Source organism: Periophthalmus magnuspinnatus, chromosome 11 (assembly GCF_009829125.3).
Source record: "Periophthalmus magnuspinnatus isolate fPerMag1 chromosome 11, fPerMag1.2.pri, whole genome shotgun sequence".
Lineage (NCBI taxonomy): Eukaryota > Metazoa > Chordata > Actinopteri > Gobiiformes > Gobiidae > Periophthalmus > Periophthalmus magnuspinnatus.
The window spans coordinates 22309712-22333680 of NC_047136.2; the positions used below are offsets into that span (position 1 = coordinate 22309712).

At 41.3% G+C, this 23969-nt stretch overlaps 1 protein-coding gene across 1 annotated transcript; it reads right to left on the reverse strand.

Annotated features, from left to right (window-relative positions):
• Window positions 1-6248: 6248 nt before the first annotated feature.
• si:ch211-171h4.3 (serine/threonine-protein kinase SBK2) lies at window positions 6249-17172 on the reverse strand. The gene is made up of 5 exons (XM_055225276.1): window positions 17009-17172; window positions 10979-11123; window positions 9980-10182; window positions 9433-9594; window positions 6249-8889 (listed from the first exon to the last, which is right to left on the reverse strand). The coding sequence occupies exons 1-5, from the start codon at window positions 17012-17014 to the stop codon at window positions 8302-8304; spliced, it is 1104 nt and encodes a 367-aa protein (XP_055081251.1). The 5' UTR covers window positions 17015-17172; the 3' UTR covers window positions 6249-8301.
• Window positions 17173-23969: the final 6797 nt, after the last annotated feature.

A 23969-nucleotide genomic window follows, 5' to 3' on the forward strand; every position in this document is an offset into this window, starting at 1 on the left:
GCTTTGGGCACTGCAGTTTTCTAATGCAAAAATTTGCCAACTAGTTTCTTTTATTAAGTCCTTTTAGATCAATATAGCAATTTAAAATGTCCAAATGGTAACATAATGATCCACAGGTGTCATAGATTATAACTATAGAGCAGGACAGGTACAAGATGTCCTCTTTAATACTCGATTATTGACCCCTAACCTTAACCAACTTAACCATGTGAATATGATACATTATTAACTTGCCTCATTAAAAAAAAGTTTGTTTTTTTGACTCCAGATGTTTCGAAGTGGAGCTCTGGTCTGCAGCCACTAGAGCTAATCCCCCACTACAGCAGCTGCAGCTACACTCTCTAAACAAAATTAATCAAATTGTACTTTCATTCATTCAAATTATAAATGTATAATTAATTAATGTACTTTTTAAAGCCAAAAATAACTGTGACAAAATGTAACACTATTCTGAATGTGCCCTATACTTGAGTCAGCGCTGTTCTTCTGTCTGCATTTGAAACCTGGGGCTCGTGTCAGTTTGAAGGATTTGTTCAGATCAGAGTTACACCAGAACGCGTCTGGTACTTGGAAAGAGCAGGCCTCACACAGGGTACAAATGTATCCTGGCTCAAACACGCTGAGCTCTGGTCCAAATTATGTTTGTCCATCATCATGTGCTTGATTAGGACCAAGTGTAGAGTTCACTGTAGGCAGCATGTCTGGTCCAGTGGCCTGTGAGAAACTAGAGATCGGAGGAAGGTTAAAGTCGAACTCAACTCTAAATCAACTTTTTCTAATAACTTCTTTCTCTAATTCACTTTTAACCTATGTACATGGATTGTTATTACATTGTCTACCATTCCTAGTCATGGTTTTTGGCAACAAACTAGGTAAATTTGCAGCTCTCTGTTTAAAAAACACTTAAATCTAAGTGTGCGATGCCTTCAGTGACATCTGCAATTTCAAGTAGTTGGTGACATTACAAAAGACTGCCCTGATTACAGCCAGGTGTCTCTGATTACAAACACCTGGCTGCAGGGGTGGAGTCTGAAGTATGGATACCTGTTAGACCGATCACACTGTTCCTTATATGTCCAGGCCCCACCCCTCCTCCGCCTCACTCTCCCCTTTAGTCCTCCAGACTCCGCCCCTTCTCCCCCCTTATTCTCCCCTTTAGTCCTCCAGACACTTCCCAGTTTAGCAGCTGGATTTGAAATGTGATTGCAGGCATTTAATCCTGTTTTAAATGGCTGTGTGTTAATCAAATACAGTCATTTCAAAGCCTCTGTCACTTGCAGAAATGATCAGGTTAAACATATGTGAATGTTTCTTTTGATCTTATGAAAACACCAGATACATAAATGGAAAAACTGACTCCACAACATGTGCATTAGCCTATATATCTTAAATTCTAATCATTATTAATATGCAGAGTTTAAGTGTAATGGAGGATAACTGACCTTGGTAAATGATCACGTTTTTCTATAGCGCTATATCCAGGAGTGCTAGAGTAGTCAAAATTGTACTCAAGTAAGAGTAACATTGCTTCAAGATAATATTACTCAAGTAGAAGTACAATGTTGTGGTCCCAGAAATGACTTAAGGAGTTAAATATGAATAAAAAAGTATTTGGGAAAAGTACTATTCAAGTAAGAGTAACTGTCCGGAGGTAACATCTGATTTATAATGTGGTGTGAATGTAATTTGAAGGACAAAACATAAATAATGCACAAAATCTGGTATGTGCAGCTCAAGTCACTTTATACTTATTCACAGTGGGAAGAGGAACCATAACCTTTACTCAAGTAAGAGTACTGTTAATTAAAAAAAAAAAAAAAAACTCAATAGAAGTGAAAATATACTGCTAGGAAAACACTCTGAAAAGTAGAATTTCTTTAAAAAGTGACTTGAGTAAATGTAATTGAGTAAATGTGAGTACTTCTACCCACCTCTGACTGTATCATTGCATACAGTCTAATACTTGCAATTATCTCATATTAAAAGTATTCTCGCCTGCATTTTTGGCCTCGCTGTTGGGCTGTTTCACACCTGCAGAAGAATTTTAAAACCGCTGTTAATACATATTTTAAACAAGTTCAATGATTATTGTTATTTCTATGCACATTTTTCTACTTATAGGGTGAATTCAAGTTCTGGAATTTTATAATGTCATGATTTCCAATGGTCTGTACAAGAGTCTCTACACGAGCCCTACTGTTTTTGGAAGAAATAGCCAACCTTCTTACGCACAAATATTGAATATTGCACAAATATTGAACCAATATTTGTTAGAGATGTTTCCACAAACTTTCCATTTTAATCTAAAGTTGACTGACGACAGTTATGTCTTTGGGGTTGAATAATGGCTCCATTTTCTCAAACTATTGTGAAAAAATCATTTGACTTTTGTTTATTTACACTGACAGAGAACACACAGAAGTGTATGACAGTTTTTGTTTCATGTGGATAGGCCCTGTGATTACAGAGATATTAACCAGAAACTAGGTCACAACATCTGCAGTCTGACAGTTACACAGCAAACTATACCTGAGACATTTTGGGTTTGCATTTTATATCTTAAATACAATTTAAACCACAACATTATTGGGTCTCATAATGCATTAAAACAATATATTTTATTATTTAAATTGGCTGCAAAAATGTTGAATAATCTTAAGGCTTGAAATTGACTGACATCAATCACATGGTAAACTGTAATCTGGTTACATTTTTATATAGCGCTTTATTACCTTCAAGGCTCAAAGCTCGTTATCATCTGTCACATCTTTGGGTTTGAATAATGACACCACTTTCTCAAGGTATTATGAGTGTATTTATGCTGACAGAACTTTGTGCACGTTTTTGTTTCATGTAGACCCAGTGATTACAAAGATAGATTGAGACATTAACCACAAACCAGGTCAACAGCCTTGTAATCTGAGACCTGATCTGAAAAGTATTCTGGCCTTCTCGTTCAGCTGTTTCACACCTGCAGAAGAAGCATTTGAAAACCACATTTTGTATTTTGTCTGGTTGTCTGGAGTATTAGGGATTTCACTTGTGTAGGAATAACACATTTATGAGCCAGCTCTCGTCAGGTTTCATTCTCCTTTCTCTCTCGGTAAGCGTGTCCAGTGTCACATTCTGCATAGTGCTAATTCAACAGATAGGGTGAAAGGTTGACCCAGAGGAGGGGGGCTGGTACACCCCTCCAGCGCGGGACCCATCAAACTGTCAGCTTTTAACGAGTCTCTAATTCATGGAGAGATCTGGTTTCTAAAGACTCCCTCTGATGCTTTGATATCACAGATGGTTGTGTGTTATATTCAGAAACAAAATCTATGCTAGATTTCCACATTTGATCCCTGACTAAATGTGTTTGTGATAGTGATGACTTTTGTGACACAGTCGGCTCTTTTGAATCAATTTTTTTAAAGAACTGAATCTTTTTCTTTTCATATTGAATGCATTTTTTCACAGATTTACAATGAGGCAAAATAAGAATCAACACAGAAGCAGAGCATCATTATAACAGTGCAACATTTTATTTAGATTTTCACAATTTTAAGGGATAAACACACTCCAACCCTCAGTTTGATACAATGTAGATATTGTGTCTTGCCAAGTGGCACAACAACAACATGCAGCATGAGTGAGGCACTAAACCAAGACTAAACCTGGAACTAAACCAAGACTAGACCAGGACTAATCCAGCACTAAACCAAAACTAAACCAGGACTAAACCAGGACTAAACCAGGTCTACATGTGGACTAAACTCAACCAAAGCAGAACCAGGACAAGTGGTCAGGGTCATAATATTGATGAGTTTGAAGAGAGGCACAAACGGGGAAGTGCTGACGCAGTGCCCGTGTGTCTGTGATTTAGAGAGGGTCACAGGTCAGAGGTCAAGGGCATAGACTGTTTGAAATCTTGCACTTGTTTGCTTTGCTTGAAATCCTCCGCAGCATGGCATGAAACATATCTTATCTCACATTTAGCCAATTGTTATAAACATGAAAAAACATGAGTTCTTACAGAGAGTAGGGACGCCTCTCCACAGATCTCAACTGTAACTTGGCCTGGGGTCATTATTTGCTTGTAGGAGCTGGCAAGTTTAAAACTATACTGTGGAAGATTTTAGGAAAAGAAATAATATCTCCCTGAAGACAAAATAGGTGGCTGACCCTCCATCAGAAAAGTTACATAGTGCCCCTTTAAATAATAATAATGTTTGTTTAACTATTTACTTTTCATGGGTTTGAGCTTCTTGTTCTATGCAACATCCTGAGGACTTTCTCCAGTTTTTTTTTTATTGTTAACTGCTATGGTAGCAGTCCTAATAACTTACCATTCTGTAACCTATGGACTGACTGAAAATATGATCTGTATTTCTATTCACCTTATTCTGAAAGTTGTTGTGGATGCCGCCATCGTCATTGGGGTTGTCTTTTATTTTGACATTATCTGATGTCATCAACTTTCCCTGTTGGTGTGGTGCTAACTGTGTGCACTGCTCTGTCTGAAGCTCGGTTACTTAAATTTGACTTTAATCTGAGCTTTGTTTTAACACAATCTGACCATAAAGAGCTGACTTAGCTGGAACTACAACAGGTGAGCTGATTTGTGCTGTTAAACAGGTTACTCTCAAAGAACAGTACAGTCACAAGGTAGATAGCATTATCCAACATTTCCCAGTTAGTTACTCTCACGTTTGTTAAAAATCAAACTCTTAAACAGGATCATGAATGCTTGTATTGATCACTTGAAAATGTGCTCTTAAGTCCATTTTGTTGTTTTCATGAGTTTTCAGACAATCTTGAAACTTTTTTGGTCGTTATTGCTAATATGTGTGTTGTGTCACCATGGTAACTACTGATCATTCCGTCATAGACATACATGCAGAACCCCCCAGTGTGACGTCACTGCAGAGTATCAATGGTAGCGTTCACAGATAAATGAGCGGGCAGAATAAGGTCATTGGAGTGTGAGTGTAGCATGCACTGGACACATAACACACACTGTGCTGTCAGCAGGGGCTCGTTTTCACCTCCTCCTCGTGTTATTTAGGAGTCTATGGCTTTTATTAGAGCGGGCCTGGGGTCGGCTCTCAGTTTCTCTTACGTCACTTTTTACTTTCCACTGGACCGTCACAGATCAGGTGAAGCATTGGCACACACTGCAGACAGTAGTGGCTGGATTAGGACTGAGGACGACTGAGCGTGGAAAATAGTCTAGGAACCATTCAAAATACAGGCCTCTGCTCTGACAACGTTCAAATGAGAGAGGCTCAAAACGTTTACCCACACGTTTAATGTTAATACCTATCCACTTGTTTGGCCTGTAATTATTTTTTATATTTATAATTTATAATATTTTATATATTATAATTTTTATATTTTTCTTGTGATGTCATAAAGTGGTAGTTTTCCAGTTAAGGCAGGGGTGTCAAACTCATTTTCACCGAGGGCCACGTCAACAAAATGGTTGCTCTCAAAGGGCCAGATATAACTGTAAGATAAATGTCACTACGTTTTAATCTTGTTAATTAACTGTTTCTATATTTATTACTTATTCAAGTTACAAATATTGCGTATGGATTTGCATAGACATGAAAAAATGGCTGTTGAACTGTGCATCTTCTGATAAACTGACATTTTAAGACAGTCATACCTTTTAATTTATTTGTCGTGGGCCACATAAAATGACGTAGCAGGCCGAATTTGGCCCATGGGCCTTGAGTTTGATATATGGGAGCTCCTTTTACCTTTAGTTCAGCAGAAGAACTCAGCCTAAATATCCAGGGTTTGTGTGTTAAACATGTGTGGAGAAGTGGGAAAAAAATGCTTACAAAAACTACAAAGCTGTCACTGTATGTTTCATGTATTAGAAAATTAAAAGCATTCTAATACAACTGAATTTGTATGTGTGTGGATGCCAGTGGTGTAGGTATTTGACTTCTGCGCAGGAAATCACCCATAATGTTCAGCTCCAGTCAATCAAAGTCCAACGAGGATAGTGTAGAGTCTATGATATAAACTATGTGCAGAAGGTTGTGGGTTTGATTCTACCTTGGAATATATATTGTTGTGTCGCTGGGCAAACATCACCCAGTCAAAATACACTGCAAACAAACTCTAGATACAAAAAAGCTTGAATTAAAAATATTTCATCTTTCTATTCTTTTTCAGTGTAATGTGGCTAGCTGTGAGAGGGCATCTGATATAAAGTCTATATCATGCAAACAAAATAGAAAGACGTAGCAGCTCAGTTAAAGCGTTTATTTTATTTACAAATGTTGCAAAAATCATTTCAAAGCAGAAGTCATATTTAAAAGCCCCAGAAAAGTGTGAGTGTACAAAACTGAAAAAGAGTGGACATATAAACCTGGAGAGAACTATAAAAATATAACATGCATTTATTACATTTGTACATTTATAGTTTGTTAGTGCTAATAAGTGCTAACAAGTGCTAACTGTTGGTAAGTGCTGCCTCTAGAGTAACTTATGTCACACTTTGACTCTAAAAAAACACAACACAGCGACATGTGGAGATCCCCTGCTCACACTGCAAAAAATACATGAATAATTATTATTATTTTTTTTTTTTTGGAGGGGGGAATATGCAAAATTTGAAAATCCAGTAGGCCTATATTGTCTTTACTAAAAAAAAAAAAAATGAACGGTATCAAAAAGACCCAGTCCCACCAGGAGAAGACCCTGAGGAATACCCATTACACGCTGGAGGGACTCTGGTCTCTGTCTCTGGGCTGGCCTGGGAACACCTTTGGGTCCCACTGGAGGAGCTGGAGGAAGTGTCTGGGATGAGGGAAGTCTAGGAGTCCCTGCTTAGAGTGCCCCCCGACCCAAAAGAAAATGGAGGGATGCGTTACAAAAAGAGCCAATTAAAAATAAACACAGGGGGCATTAATTCATCCTGACTGAAACTTTAACTACAATATTTCCATGAATGTTTTAGTACATTTTTGATTGTCTTAATAATTAGTAATAATTTTTGTCATTATCAAAATTATCTTCTGGATTTTTTATCTTTGAGTTTGTTTTTACTTTATTTATTTATTTAAAAAATCACTCACATTAAATTATCATGCAGGTACTGTATAGAAACAAGAAACCTTTTGGAAATACCCAGATGCATATAAAAAAAATCTATTAAAAATCTAGTTGAAATGACTACAATCAAGAAAAAAAAAAAAAGAAAGAAAGATTCTAACGCAACTTAAGATACTGAGTTTATGCAGTATGAGGAGCTGGCGGGGCATCTGGAGTTTCTTGTGCTGTTTACACGGCTCCTATATGACATACAGCATATTTCACACACCTAAATACAACTCCTCCTTTACAAACCCCAGTGGATTTACAGGGCTCCACTCTCACTGCACCTGTTACACTTTATAAATATGGTTTTAATGCACTTTAAATATCCAAACCACACATATCATGTACTCATATCCATAACAACTTTTTCTATGGCTGCAAAATGCTGATTGAGAAAAGCGGCTTGGCGAGATGAAGTGGTTTCCAAGAGAGAGTATATACAAGACCATGTGAGGCTGTTCATAAGGTCAAAATCCTGGGTGTCCATGGCATCATTTCTATTTCTATTTCATAATATTCTTACAAGTTCAACTGTTCAAGCCAAGAGCACAACATAATGTAGACTACTCCAGACTACTCCAGACTGTCCAAGTATGACCAGGACCAAAGTACAGTCAGGTAACGTCTTAGGAAAATGGAGGAAAGCAAAAGAGAAAAAGACGATGTGCTTCATGTTCTGTTGTTTTTAGGTGATTGTGGAGATACGGCGAAGAGCTCAGTCACATAAAAGGTAGAGCTCAGACTAGAGTCGCTGCTCCTCCACGTGGAAAGGAACCAGATGAGTTGGCTCAGGCATCTGTACTGGATGTCTCCTGGACGCCTCCCCTGGTCTGCACATCCCCGCCTAGAAGGGAAGAATGTGGACGGATGGATTGCTACAGAAGCTTTTCTTTACACTGTGAACCTTTCTGCTATCTGTTTCCATGGAGATGCTGTGGCTTTACTTTTAATTTTTCTATCCTGTATTCATTTACAGATGTTACTGCGCACAAATCTGACTCCTAATTTGGTGGTATCCCTGCTTGTCTCCATAGATAGATAAGTTTCATGCCAAACTGTTGAATTTCTCCATCTTTGTTTTTCAGAATGTCTCAGAATCGTTCCAGGCCAGACCATTGAAGGTGTTTTCATTGTTTTATATTTCTGAGCTGCTGTGTCCAAGTAATTCCTCTTTTACATCATTAAAGTCAGAGTCTAAGCGTCTCAGCGTTCGCTCCTTCCTTCCAGATCTTTCACATTGCTGATGGCTCCTCTGCTCTTCCTCCTCTCCTGGGCTAGCCTCTCCCTCTCCGCCTCCCTCATCCACTCCGCTCCCAGGAATGCTAGCATGTCTGCAGGCTGTCCACGCTGCTTGGGCCTGGGGTCTAGCAGGCTCTGGAAATACGAACACGCCAGAGGGGTAAAACAGCTGAACTGAGGTGCTACTGGAGCTCCAAGATTCTTTTGCTCCTGCCCCTCTCCTCCACAAGCCCAAACATCGAGCTCGTCTTCTGGGCTTTTCTCAGAGTCAAACCACTCCTTGTAAATGAGATAGGACCTGCAGTCGCTTGCGGTTTCAGACCAGGGGTGGCTACCTGTTAGCATAGCATAGGTGAGAATGCCCAGAGCCCAGCTGTCTGTACAGGGCTCCACCGGGACCCACACACGTTTGGGACGCTCCTCTCCTCTGCCTGCCTCTCCTCCACCTCCAGAGCTCCAGCAGTCCACGTTACCCCGAGCCACCTCTGCCTCTGGGGGGCAGTATGGAGAGCTGTACCACACCTCCGGGACCTTAGTGCCTCTGGGTTTGACCTGGTAGAAAATGAAGAAGTTGGAATTTTGACATCAAATATATAGAATAGATAGAGAAGATAAGATTAATTAATTGTGTCCAAGGCTAACTAATTGTAACTACACAGTGATTTTGTCCATCACATGACATAAAAGACATCAAAGTGCCAAAGTTAAAGGTGCGCTATGTAACTTTTCTGATGATGCTCATACTTCTCTCCATGGAGTTGTTATTATTTTGCTTGGAAAATCCCCATTAAAGCATTAAACGTATACATCAAGACAAGCAGGTGGTTCTAACAGGCTAAGTTGCAGGTCAGATCTCTACTTTTACTGTATCAGATGAGTAATCGCAGGGCGTCTTACTGGAAGCCCACGTCGCCCTTTTGTCTGGGGACAGGTGCCTGAATGAGAGTGCACGGGTCACTGGTTTCTCATGGCACAGTGGTACAAAGAGTCCACACAGAGATAGAGCTCTTAGGTAAATTCTGTCTTTTCGTATGGACGAGTGCAGAGATCAGTGACCTCTGAAGTATCCCTGCGTAAATGTACGGATACACGCACCATGCCGAAGTCTCCCAGTTTGACCCAGCGACAGGCCGCGTCACACAGGAACACGTTCTCTGGTTTCAGGTCTCTGTGGACGAAGCCGAGCGAGTGCAGGTGGGACAGAGCTCCACACAGCTGAGACACCACTCTCTGACAGCTCTCCTCCTCCATCCCCACCTGCACCACAACAAACAAACAAACAAATGTGAGTGAGTGGTTGGTGGTGATCTGGGCTGATGATGAACCAGTTATGTTATTAGCCTCATAGCATAATAATGTAAGTTTTTCAAGATTGTCAGGAAAATGCAAAAATGTCCATGTGTCCATAAAATTATTGTGTGTTTTTGCTGTAAAGATTGTTCTGATTGACTAAGAACAGAACTAATGACACGTACAGATGCAGCAGGGTCTGGAGAGAAGACTGAGACTCTTTGTACTAGCTTCACAAGTTTATGTCTCCACAAAATAAGTGATTTTTCATAATAGCTTTAAAAATTCACTTAACTACTTGAGAATATGTGAGGATCTAGTTCTTGTATTGTGACTGGTACTGTTTCCTGACCTCCGGTATAATGACGTCGTACAGGTCTCCAAACAGACTGGCCTGCTGGGCGAACACGTAGTGCGAGGGGGTGCTGTACGCGATGCCCAGAGCGCGGGTGAGCGAGGGATGGGTGCAGAAGGAGAGGGAGAGGTTATACTCCCGAAGGAATGAAACTATGGAGGTGGACTCACGGGGGAAGAACTTCAGGGCCATTGGAGTGCCTGCAGGATAGAGAGATAGACAGAGAGATGATTTATTAACCCCCTTAGGAGAAATTCAGGTGTCCAGGAGGCAGGGCTTAGTAATAAAAGTACTCAGGTTCAGTTCAGACGCAAAATACTTTACATCGATCCCACATTTACATTGACTGAAATTGGAAATATTCTCTGAAATATGAGCAATCTTTTTCTTTTCATCGTTCATTTGTAATAAATAAATAAATAAATAACAAAAGGCAACATTTAAATCTGTCAACTGGACAAATTGTTGTCACAAAAAAAATAAATAAATAAATAAATAAATACACATATATCATGTCCATCTGAGTTCAAATCACCCAAATTCAGAATACTAATCTTGATTTGAGTGATTTCAAAATTGATTTAATCTTTAGGTCTGCATTTTTGGATTGTACCAAATTATTGCAGGTTTCAACAGTTTTCTTGCTAAATTACCTGCGTGTAAGGACAGCAGTTTATTAAGGTTATTGTTAATGTGCAAAAAACAACATTTATCTTCCTTGTCTAGCGCAGAGTCATCTTCACTTTCCATATATGGTCATAAACATTTATGCTCACACCTGCCCCGGTTTGTAATGTTTGAAATGGACTTATGTATGAATGTTTTTTTTCTGGAATTTGAACAAGTCACCCATGAAAAGCAGAGTCTAAGTGCTCTCATTGGGCTCTCCTTGTTTAAATAAAGATAAAATATACACATATACATTTTACATAGCCTACACACAAAACAAAGTTTCTACACACATTTAAAACCCAGATTAAAGCCATATTGAGTCACCTCTCTTCTTGTGCACAGCGAGCATGACCCTCCCGTAGGACCCCTCTCCCAACATCTTCAGGACCTGGAAGTGCTCTGCCGTTTCCATGGAGATCAGAGACTGTGCTGTCAACAAGCACATCTCATCCAGGAGCTTCGTTGCCGCCTAACACAGAAAAGTAACGCAGGAACATATTAGTAATGAGGTCGAGTGATCTCGTGTCCTTTGGCAAGACACTCCACCCTTGTTGCCTGGGTGTCAGTGTGGTGTGAGTGGGCCACAGACATGTTGATGAATGTTGTGGAAATGGAGGGATGAACTCTGATTCCAGTTTGACACAGAGACAGAGAGAGGAAGAGCTGCCAACATGTTACAACCCAGAGAGCTAGTACACAGAAAAAGTGTTTACCTCCTCCTTCTCTACCTTTCCGACTGCCTCCTCCCCTCTCTACCCCCTTTCTCTTCCTCTCTTTCCCTCTCTCTCTGCCCACCTCTCTCCATCATTCCCTCCCTCTCTTTCACTCTCCTCTCTCTATTTTTCTCTTTCCCTCTTTTTCTCTTACAACCTCCCTCTCTCTACCCCCTCTGTCTTTCTCCTTCTTCCTGTCTTATTCTCTCTTTGCCCCCTTCTATATCTCTCCCTCTCCCCCTCCTCTCTCCTCTCTTGCCCCCTCTCTCCTCCTTTCTCTCTCTCTCACTTTCACTCTCTTTCCCCTCTCTCCCTCTCCACTCTCTCCAATCTTTCCCTCTTCTCTCTCTTCTGTCCCTCTCTCCTCTCCCCTTTCTCTCTCTTCCGTCCCTCTTTTCCCCTCTCTCTTTTCCCTCCCTCCCGCTCTCTCTCACTCCCTCTCTCCCTCTCTCCCTCTCTCCCTCCTGTCTCTCTCCTCTCTCTCCCTCCCTCTCTCCCTCTTTCTCTCTCTCTCTCTGTGGAGCCATGTGGATTTGAGGCTCTATTATGAGACGTGTTTATGTCCAGTGTCCCCTGCTTCCCCCCTATGCCCCCCTGTGCCCCCCTGTGCCCCCCTGTGCCCCCCTGTGCCCCCCTGTGCCCCCCTCTGCCCCCCTGCGTCCCCCTGCCCTCCCCCTCCCATGCACTCGGGACACTATCCAAATCCCGACAAGTCTTTAGCGTTGATTTAGCACTGCAGCGGTGCCATAGCTCACATTTTATCGTCTGTTATTAAAATGCGCGGCCAAACTGAGACCTCATTTGTTCAGCTGGTCAAACAATAGGCTGTTCACAGTGGCACAGTAGCTCAAGCAGGCTGCCAGTAGACCAGATGGTTATCGGTTCAATTTCTACTTCGAACTAGAGCATATTTTTGGAATGAGCACTTCAGACACATAGTCAACTCCAGGCTGCTATTGCTGGGTAAAGGAGGGCCCCACTACATTCTGCAGGTCAATAATATTTAACGCAGCAGGTAAAGTAAATATTGATTCAATGCAGATTTGTGTCGTGATACAGCGACTTGGGTCTAGTCATAAACAGAAATGATCAGTTCTAATATTTTGGATATTTCATTGGAAAGTACAGTAAAGTGTAAGCCATAGGGAAATCTGGCTGTTGATAATACGCAGCTGATGTCGTCAACATTCCCTGGGGGTGTGATGATAACTGTAGGCAAGGTTACTTAAGTAAAACTTCAATCGGAGCTGTTTTAACACAATCTGGTCATAAAGAACTGACTTAGCTGGAAATACAACAGGTGAGCTGATTTGTGCTGTTAAACAAGTCCCTCTCAAATAACATTACAGCTGGCCCTTATTAGCCAACAGTTTTTCAGTTAGTCACTCTCACTTTTTTGTTGAAAATCTCCTAAACAGGACCATGAACGGATCGGCTCGGACTGATCACAGGCTACTGAAAATGTTTCTTACTTAAATCCATTTTGTATTTTTTCTTGAGTTTTCAGACAATCCTATAACTTTTTTGACAGTGTTTGCTAATGTGTGCAATGTGTCACTATGATAACTGCTGAACATTCCGCCATAGACATCCATGAAGAACACCCCCAGCATGATATCGCTGTGAAGTATCAATTGCCTGCATTCTAGTCCCCTAGTCTAGTGAACTTGTACTTTGCCATGAAATATCCAAAAGGTAAATTCACAGATGTTGAACCTGGTCATTTCTATTAGAGAGAATCCCCAATAACTCTCTATATTGTAACACAAATTTCGATTTTGACAATAATAATTCTAGGTTCCCCCATCTGTATCAAATATTACCGGCCTACAGAATGTGATAGGTTGAAATATGTTAGGTATACTTCATTGATCCCCTGTGTAAGTATGTCCTGTACATTTGACCCATCCCTGTATTAGAGCATACACCACATCACTTAGAAGTAACATCAAAACGCACACATATTTTGCTGTGTGCTCTCTCTGTGTGAATGGGCAGTGCATTCCCAGCCCTGTGTTTTGCTCCATGTAATGATCTGTAATGACGCTGTTATTGTTGTTCTGTCCTGACACCAGATTCTGATGTTATCCCAGTGTGATCCCCAACAGCTGTGTGGAAATATCCCTCGCTCTCCCTGCCCCCCACTTCTAATTATATTACATATGTTAGTAAAGGTGTGATTTACTTTTTTGTGTGCAGGTTTTCTGGTTTGTGCTTTGTTTCATTCATACCTGTGTGAATCAGTGTGTTTATATGAAATACTGAGAGGGAATTATACTGTATTGTCTTGTGGAGTTGTTAGCATTATGTTTAAAGAGGCACTATGTCACTTTTGGGGAGGTGGGTCAGTCATCTGCTCTTCTTATGGAGATGTTGTCGGTTTTCCTGGATTGTTTATTGTATGATTAGAAACTTCATTAACAGATTTTTGCTCCTTTAAGGTCCTCTACCCAATGTTTTTTCCAATTATGTGAGCAAAAAATGATTAAAATATGTCTGCTGTGTTCTGTCTGCATTTAACTATGAAGCGTTTTGTTGTCCAATAATCAGGAAATGTGTGTTAGCATGCTAGCTGCTGCTCTAAATTGTGAAAGGCACTTATAAAATCATCACTGTGAATAATTAGCATGCTCTGAATGCATGAGGTAAGTGAAGAATAATGTTGGACCACTGCAAATTGTTCTGTTTTCCAAGTTTTTAAGACAGTAAAAACCAAGCACAACGCCTTTAAAGATACTTGTATTCTTACTGTGAGTGTGTTCTGTCCTGTAACTTGGCAACATAGACAAATGTAATGCTATACCATGGAACATTTCAGACAAAGCACTAACGTCTTCATGGAGAAAAGTAGCTCCCCACTACTCTCCACTAGAAAAGACATATAGCGCACCTTTAATGGATCACTATAGCAACAGATAATTACGGTTTATTTACACGTCTGTCTGTCCACATACGATGGCATTTGTTTATGATTCTCTGAACATGTGCAACAGGAGACACTATTTTGAGAGATAAACAGCGTTCCTCCACATTAGACAGCTGACACTTAATTCAAACATAATGTACATGAGAGAACCTATAGATACCGAGCTGTGTTATGTAATTCCCCGAGGGTGTAATCTCTCGTCAGTATGGGGGGGGGGGGGGGGGGGGGTCTGAGTGCTGCATGACCTTTAACCCTATCGGTATTTCTACCTCTCTCTAATTGGTAAGTTATTCACACTCCCCAAGTGCAACTGAGAATGTGCTAAACTACAGTCAACAAAGTGCCAATATGCTAATTACCTAAAACAAAACAAATATGTCTATATTGAGTCTATTTTTATTTTTTATTTTAATGAAATAAAACTTCTAAAGGCACCAAGAGCTAAAGGTGTGTGATGTTTATGCACCCCCATCAGCTTATATCACAATATAAGCTCACTGTTCACTCCAAAACCTTTTTATTGAAGATTTATTATGTCGTCTTTTCTGTATACATTTTGAAGTAGATCTAATAAAAACAGTTGCTTTTAATTAACTTTACAAATTCTAAATGGGTATACTTAGCCAAATTGCATCTATAATATAATAATGACCTCATCTTTACATAAATATATAACTCAGGGGAAATGCTGGTGTAATAGTGATCACAGACCTCAATATTAAATGTTATTTTTGTCCTCTTATCTGTGTACATTTGTAAGACTTAAAAGTGCAGTAACTTTAGTAAAGGGAAGGCAACATGGTTTTCCACAGATTTCGTTGTTTTGCCTGAAGTTTGGCATTAGTGTCAACTCATCTATCTCCATGGAAACAGCATCAGCCTCAGTTACAGGTCAGTGCAGGGGGAAGGTGATGTAAAGTTTATCATCATTATATTCTCTGTAGAAAACCACTGCATTTAATTTCTGTCAGATGGAAGAAATCAGACCTATTCTGCAAAATGTACTTTTCAGAGCTTTTAACCATGTCATACTTGTTTCCTTCCCTTGAAGTTGTATTTGGAGTGACTTGTGCATGTTTGAGTAATTTTTAATTTTAACATGTTGCTGATCAACTCCTGTTTTCACCACCACCAGTACACACCCACTCTCACATACACACTTCATTCTCCAATTAGTTTCTGGCGACATCAACTCCCATTGGGCACCTCAGGTTTCTAACACAAAAATCAGTGGGCATGTTTCTTTTATTAAGTAATTTAAAATCAATATTGTGATTTGTGCTTGTCTCTTATTTGTGCGACCAGTTTAGTTTATTAGTTTATTAGTTTATTTATCAGGGACAATAGCGGTCTATAGTTGTAAGTGCTGTGTCTGTCTAAGGCATATGAGGGGTTAACCCAGTATTCAGTGAGCTGCATGTCTGCCATGTCAGGAGTGGGTTTAGGAGCAGAGAGAGATGAGGTGACAGGAGCCCTCTCTCAGCGGGATGTCCCATTGCCATCTACATTACATAAGACCCCAGATGGACCGGCCCAAACTGGATATACGCAACTGTACCATGCCCTGAATCCTGAAGCCAAGTCTAGAAATAGTTAATCTCTATAAACAAAGCAATAAACAAATAAGACCAGAGGGACCCTGCATGGGGATAGGATGACTGTCTGAACTCCAGCGCAAAGAATTCACACCATAGACTTTAATGAGCACATAAAATTATACTGTGGTATGTGTGGTATTTGTTTAATAAAGATTGTGTAACTTAAAGTATATCACAGTTTACAATGCAGTTTCCCTTTCAAATAGCAATGCCAATCATATATTAACGTATACACCCCTATCTGTTTGGAACTTATATAACTGTAAAACTTGAGGCATTATTACGATTACGATTATTATTATTATTATTATTATTATTATTATTATTATTATTAAATCCAATCAAAAGCTGATCAAACAATTATTGACAATACTTTTTGATATTACAAAGCTTTTAATTTTTTTATTTTTTATACAATTACAGGTGAATCCTCCAGTTACAGGTCAGATCTGTGGAGCGGCGACTCCTGGTACACTAAGAACGCATGGTTTTCAGATTTTATTTTAGCAATAAAAACTCTGGTAATTGAATATGTACCAGCTAGATAAGGTTAATGCCATACTATAGAATATTCCAGTCACAGCTATAACATCTTCATGCAAAAAGCAGGTGGCTGATTGATTCTTCTCCAGAAAAGTTCCAGAGTGTACCTTTAAATTACCTCAACACCTACTCTAGACAGAATTAACCCTATTTCAAAGTTAACATCGGCCCATCTGGAGCATTTCCGGACACCATGAAACCCACACACCTATTATTATATGTAGCCTACGTTTTATGTAACACAAAATCAGTTCTGCAAATGTTTAGTAACAACTGAAGCCGTTTGAATCTCGTCACTGTTGAGTAATGTAAAAAATACCCGCAAAAAACACCCAAAGTGACTGAACGCCTTACGCAGAACAGCCTCAACCAACATCAAAGCTTCACATGTTTTCAGACTTGCACAAAAGAGTTCTCTCCTGACAGACGTTTGTATTACTCACGTTTGCCACAGATTTGAAGCTCAAGCGTAAAGTGAACGAGTTTAAGTGCATGCGTGACACATGACTGGGGTTAGGGGTAAGGGGTTAGTGTCTCTGGTGTGTTTGAAAGTGAAACGATGGCGGCGTCTTACTGTCATTCTGCTCTGATTCACAGGTCCTGGTGCAGACTGAGGGAGGAGCAGGTGCAGAGCGGTCCTTGTGTTTTCAGGCCGATCGTCCCGGGACTCTGGTGACTCAGACCTGGGAGCTTTTCACTTCTTCAAAGCCTCTCTCTCTCTCTCTCTCTCTCTCTCTCTCTCTCTCTCTCTCTCTGTGTGTGTGTTTGTCTGTCTGTCGGGGTGTGCATGTGTGTGTGTGCTGGACAGTTTCATGTCTGCAGCTGCACCGCTTTAGATCTGTCCTCCTCTCCTCCTCCCTTTCTCTCCCTTTCCCCCCGCTCCTTACTCTCTCTTACTCATACTCTCTCTTCCTCCCTCTTCCCTTCTCCTCCCTCTTTCTCCCCCTCCCTATACTCCCTCCTCGCTTTCTCTCAATCCTCTCATCATCCCTCCCTCCTCCTCCCTCTCCTTTCTCCTTATCTCTTCCTCAACCTCTTCTATCATTCTCTCGCCCTCTGTCCTCCCTATTTCTCTCCTCCCTTTATCCTGCTATTCTTCTCTCTCTTTCTTCTTCTCCTCTCTCCCCCCTATCTTCTCCCCCTCTTTCTTTCTCTCCCTCTTGTCTTCTTGCTGTTCTCTCCCTCTCTCATGCCTCTCTTCCCTTCCTCCTCTCCTCCTCCCCCATTCCTGTGCCTGAACGGGTGGGAGTGAGACAGCCCCAGAGCTCTTGTGTTGACATGGACTCCTCTCCCCCTCTCTCTTTCTCCCCCCTCTCCTGTCTTTCCCTCCCTCCTCTCTCCCTCCTCTTCCTCTCCTCCTCCCTCATTCCTGTGCCTCAGAGGGTGTGAGTAGCTCTGGTGTTGACATGGGTCCTCCCTCCCTCCTTCTGTCTCTCTCCCTCTCTTTCCCTCCCCCTCTTTCCCTCCTCTCTTCCTCTCCCACTCGTCCTCCCCTTTTTTGACATGCATCCTCCCTCCTTCTCTCTCTCCCTGTCTTTCTCTCTCTCCTTCTCTCTCTCTCTGTCTCTCTCTCTCTGTCTCTCTCTGTCTGTCTGTCTCTCTCTTTCTAACTCTCCCTCTCTCTCTCTCTCTCGGTCTCTCTTTCTCTGTCTCTCTTTCTGTCTCTCTCTCTGTCTCTCCCTCTGTCTCTCTCTCCCTCCCTCTCTCTGTCTCTCTCCCTCTATCCCTCCTCTCTTCCTCTCCCTCTCGTTCTCTCTTCCTCTCCCTCTCGTCCTCTCTTCCTCTCCCTCTTCTCTTCCTCTCCCTCTCGTCCTCTCTTCCTCTCCCTCTTCTCTTCCTCTCCCTCTCATCCTCTCCCTCTCCTCCACCTCTCTTCCTCTCCTCCTCCTCTCTTCCTCTCCCTCTCCTCCTCCTCTCTTCCTCTCCTCCTCCTCTCTTCCTCTCCCTCTCCTCCTCCTCTCTTCCTCTCCCTCTCCTCCTCCTCTTTTCCTCTCCCTCTCCTCCTCCTCTCTTCCTCTCTCGTCCTCTCTCCTCCTCCTCTCTTCCTCTCCCTCTCCTCCTCCTCTCTTCCTCTCCCTCTCACCCTCCTCTCTACCTCTCTTCCTCTCCCTCTTGCCCTCCTCTCTTCCTCCTCTCTTCCTCTCCCTCTCCTCCTCCTCTCTTCCTCTCCCTCTCGCCCTCCTCTCTTCCTCTCTCTCTCGTCCTCTCTCTTCCTCCTCTCTTCCTCTCCCTCTCCTCCTCCTCGCTTCCTCTCCCTCTCGCCCTCCTCTCTTCCTCTCTTCCTCTCCCTCTCGTCCTCTCTCCGCCTCCTCTCTTCCTCTCCCTCTCATCCTCTCTCCTCCTCCTCTCTTCCTCTCCCTCTCCTCCTCCTCTCTTCCTCTCCCTCTCATCCTCTCTCCTCCTCTCTTCGTCTCCCTCTCGTCCTCTCTCCTCCTCCTCTCTCCCTCTCATCCTCTCTCCTCCTCCTCTCTCCTCCTCCTCTCGTCCTCTCTCCTCCTCCTCCTCTCTTCCTCTCTCCCTCTCGTCCTCTCTCCTCCTCCTCTCTCCTCCTCCTCTCGTCCTCTCTCCTCCTCCTCTCTTCCTCTCGTCCTCTCGTCCTCTCTCCTCCTCCTCTCTTCCTCTCCTTCTCGTCCTCTCCTGGTGTTGACAGGGCCTCCTCCCTTGAGTTTAACCCTCTGCTTTCTAATAATAGAGATGTTTCATGTTGTTCGTTTGAACATTTCAGTTCATCTCTTTAGTTTGTTTTTAGTTTATTATCATTGATGACATTTCTTCTGTTGCCACATCTGCCATGGGACAGAGTGAGAAGATCATGGCTGTCAGTTTGTGACTGCATGAATTCATGTATTATTGCTTTATACAAAAATAACTGTGTAATGTCATTTGTTTTTAATGTTTGTTGAAGACTTGTAGAACATTCTGTCTATCCCATACTTTGCCTCTAGGGGATTATATTTATATGTATGTATTTTTTGTGAAGAATGAATTTCTGTTTGCTCATCACAAAGTTACTTCATGTAAAAGTGACCCACATTACACTGAAAACAAGTAAAATGGGTCACATCATGTTTATGTTCTCAAACCATGTTTGTGTCATTCTCTTTGTCTCTGGTTATTTTTATTCCATAGAATTCCCTCAGAGTCACAGTGAGACTCAGCGCTCCCAAAAACAACACAGGCCCTGATCTGACCCTGCTCCTCTGACCCTGCTCCTCTGACCCTGCTCCTCTGACCCTGCTCCTCTGACCCTGCTCCTCTGACCCTGCTCCTCTGACCCTGCTCCTCTGACCCTGCTCCTACGACCCTGCTCCTACGACCCTGCTTTTCTTACTCTGCTCCTCTGACCCTGCTCTGACCCTACTCCTCTGGCCTTTCTGCTTTGGCCCTGCTCCTCTGGCCCTGCTCCTCTGGCCTTTCTCTGACCCTGTTCCACTGACCTTGCTCCTCTCACCTTGCTCCTCCTCTGACCCTGTTCCTCTGACCCTGCTCCTCTCTCCCTGCACTCCTGACCCTCCTCCTCTGACCCTACTCCTCTGGCCCTGCTCTTCTCGCCTCCTGTCATCTGCTCTATCTTTATACAGATCCCTCTCTCTTTTTCTCTTCTCTGCTCTGACCCTGCTCCTCTGGCCTCCTGTCATCTGCTCTATCTTTATACAGATCCCTCTCTCTTTTTCTCTTCTCTGCTCTGACCCTGCTCCTCTGGCCTCCTGTCATCTGCTCTATCTTTATACAGATCCCTCTCTCTTTTTCTCTTCTCTGCTCTGACCCTGCTCCTCTGGCCTCCTGTCATCTGCTCTATCTTTATACAGCTCTCTTTCTTCTCGCTCTCCCTCTCTCCCCCTCCCTGTCTCTCTCTCTCTCCCCTTCTGCCAGCTCTACCTTTACCCAGCTCTCAGTCTAATCTTTCTTGCTCTTCCTCTTTTACTCTCTCTCCCTCTCCTTTTCTCTCTCTCGATACAGCTGTTGCCAGTGACCACAACCACACAAACATGATTGCCCCCTACAGGTCAGCATGATATTACACTCTCTGCCCGACTCTAAAACATGAGTCCTCTGTCACAGTCCACTTTGTTTACAGGTTCATCACTTAAACTTAAGACTGACTTTATTTTTATGATGATTTCTCTCATTTTTATCCATTTTTAAGGCAAATATGTCAGGAATACTTTGTTGAATGAAACGAGGAGGACAAAACTTCCCAACTGACAAATAAGAAATAACTACTTGGCATTAAACCGTATCATATTAAAAGTTTTGGTTTTGTTCTTGCTGAGTGACAACAGCTTTTTTTCAAAACATTAAACATGATAACATTTGTGTTTCTTGTGATCTGTTTTTTTGAAAATACCAGATTTATTTTGTAATCTTTATGTGTGCTAGATTAACTTCTTAAGAAATATGAATCACTGAAGCATGTTACATCCAGTTATACTTCTTTGTACTTCTACTTGAGTAATATATGTCATAACTATTTTTAGATACTCAACACACCCAAGTTTTTATCTCCTGTCTCACTAAATCTTTCTGTCTCTCTTTTTCCACCTCTTTTTGTCTCTCTCCCTCTCTTTCACTCCTTTCTCCCTCTCTCTCCCCCCTCACTCCATCCCCTCTCTCTCCTCTCCCTCCCCTTCCCCCCCTTCCTCCCTGTCTCTTGTCCTTCCACCATCTCTCTCCTCTTCTTTCCTCTCCCTTCCTCTCCTTCTCTCCTCTTTTTCCCCCCCCCCCTCTCTCTGTCTCTTGCTCTGCCCCTCCTCTCTTCTTTCTCTCTTTCTTTTCGTGAGCTCCCGTGCCTCTCCATCTGCTCCTCTGTACATTCCCTGGTGGGTGGACCAAAGACCGCAGCCATAAATCCATCTATTTCAGCATTTCACAGAGCACTTCTCAGCAGCTTCTTTCTCATGTTTTTTTCTTAAGAATCTTCATGGGAAATAGACCAGAGCTTTTCAAACACGTCCCATCCCTGAAACACAGGCTGACAAGACACTTTAAAGATAAAAAAAAAAAAAAAAAGATTACATTTCATAATAACTACACCTACATGAGCCTTAATAAATGATGATGAAAGACTTAATTCATAAAGAACAAATAGTTTATTAAATCAAATTAAAGCCACAGTATGGAGTCAAAAAATAGACTCAAAGTATAACATAAAACTTATTTATCTCCTTTAATGGTTTTAACTTTCTATTTCCATTGAAACATCATATTGTATGGCCCTGACCTGTGGGGTTCCCCAGGGGTCAATCCTGGGACCCCTTTTGTTCAATCTCTACATGCTCCTGTTTGGCCAGTTAAAACGCAGCAATAATGTGTCCTACCACAACTGTACAGATGACACTCAGATCTATGTCTCACTGGCAGCAGATCAGTGTGTCGATGCAAAACAACTTTCTCCAGCTAAACTCAGACAAGACTGAAGTCATAGTCTTTAGCCACAGAAACACTGAGAAAGTGTCAGCAGTCACCTCCAGTCTCTCTCTAAAACCTTCAAATCGGGTGAGAAATCTATGGGTAATAATGGTCTCAGACTTGAACTTTAACAGCCACATCAAATTAATAATATCTGCAGCTTTTTACCATTTAAAAAATCAAAGATTTACTGACAAACACAGATTTATAGAGACTTATCCATGCATTTGTCTCCAGTAGGTCAGACTACTGTAACGTCCTGCTCACTGGCCTCTCCAAACGAGCCTTAACACAGCTGCAGTACATCCAGAACACTGCTGCTCGACTGAAAGGATTTTATTCTGCACTGTTCTCTTTTAATGTTAATTCTATAATGATTATTTACATTTTGATTTGTTATAGTGATTTTAATGTCTGCCTTGTGTGAAGTAGTTAGCCTGAATCATTCTTCATAAATTCTTCGTTAATTATGTTTGCTATTTTAAAGTTTTACCAAAAAGCATGATTTTAAAATTTCAGTTTAGTCTTAGTTTTCTTCAGTACAGTACAGTTTAGTATCACGTCTCGCATTTATCAGGACTTTATTTTTGGTGTTTCTCTTGGGTTGCCTCAGTAAAAACTTGAAACTTAACAATCCCTGTTAAATGTTTTGAGTATGATTGACTTACACACACAGTTCATTTTGAGCTCTTCAAAAGTCTATGTTTGAAATTAGCTTAGGTAAGAAAGACGACTTCATTTCCATCTTGGTTCATGTTAGCAGACCCTGGAGATCTGCAGTACAGACATGACGTATCGAGGCCACACTGCGAAACTGGACCTGATCTGAGCCTATGGAGCGTTACAGACACTTATATAACAACTGTGTGTGATATGGGCCATGTCAACACTGAGCACTGGCACATTTGACAGCTCTATAGGAACATAAACATACATACACATGTATTGATTGTTAGTTTATTTACTTATTTTTATGTGTTGATGTGGGGTTGATTTGGAATTTGTTTGTTTTGTTTCCTGCTCTAGAGTGTGTTTTGTCCTGTCTGTGGCTGTGAGATGTGTTGAGTTTGTAGTGCAGTTTTTCAAATGTGTTTCAGTGCACTTGTGTTTCCTCTTCTGTGCGTCCACGTGTCATGTTGTCATGTCATTGTTGTTGTAAGTCATAACTGTGTGGAACGATGCAGGACTCCCTTCAAAAAGATATTTTTAATCTCAATGGGATTCTTCTGAATGAAAGAATAAATGAATAAACAAACAAATAAATAAACAGTGCTGTTGCTTGAGTAAAACACAACACAGTACTACATGTTTTCTTGTAAAATGTATTTATCTTCATTAATCAACATATCAAAACAGAAACATATAAAAACATAAATAAACCTTAAGCATTACAGCAATGCTAATATTATTAATATTAATATTATTATTAAATATTGCATATTATTTGACGGATATACAAAACGTGAGGTGCCTGCACCTCAAACTAAACACTGATGAGAGTCATAAATAACATTCTAAAGAAACAGTACAAAAATATTCCTGGAGGCACCGTCAGTGTAAACAGAGGAACTGGCCCAAAACAGTGCATTACCTCACTCAAAAACCACACGCCCACCCCATTTAAATATAATGTATAAGCTTTTACTTTTCAACATATGTTAAATGATTGTCACCGTGGAGATGGGACTAACCCTGGAATCTTCCACTGTATGCATCAAACATATCTCATTAGCAGTTATTCTATTACTCAGAAACCTTGAAAATATCCATGGAAATAGGTTCAATTTAAAGTTTGAACTTTATTTCCATACTGTGGAATATTGTAGGCAAAGCAATAGTATCGCCGTGGAGAGTTGCTACTAGAATAGGCCTAGATTATCTTAAAATTTAAATGATTTGTTTTAAATTAACATAAGATTATTAAACAGAAAGAAGTGACTTCATATGTTTAGGGTGGACATGTGATTGTTCTGAGTGCGCTTAAAGGCTTTAGAAACTGGACAGTCATACATTCAGCTTTGATATTTCTATAAGATACATGTGAACAGTCCCTCCTCACAGTAAGAGTCCAGACCCTGTGTCCGTGGAAACCGCAGATGCGGTGTCCGTGGCAACCGCAGGTGTGG

Coding starts and splice junctions, on each gene's coding strand:
- si:ch211-171h4.3 (XM_055225276.1), bottom strand. Junction 9,595..9,979: donor ACGACGTCATTATACCGGAG/GTCAGGAAACAG, acceptor GTTGTGGTGCAG/GTGGGGATGGAGGAGGAGAG. Junction 8,890..9,432: donor AACTGGGAGACTTCGGCATG/GTGCGTGTATCC, acceptor ATTTTCTACCAG/GTCAAACCCAGAGGCACTAA.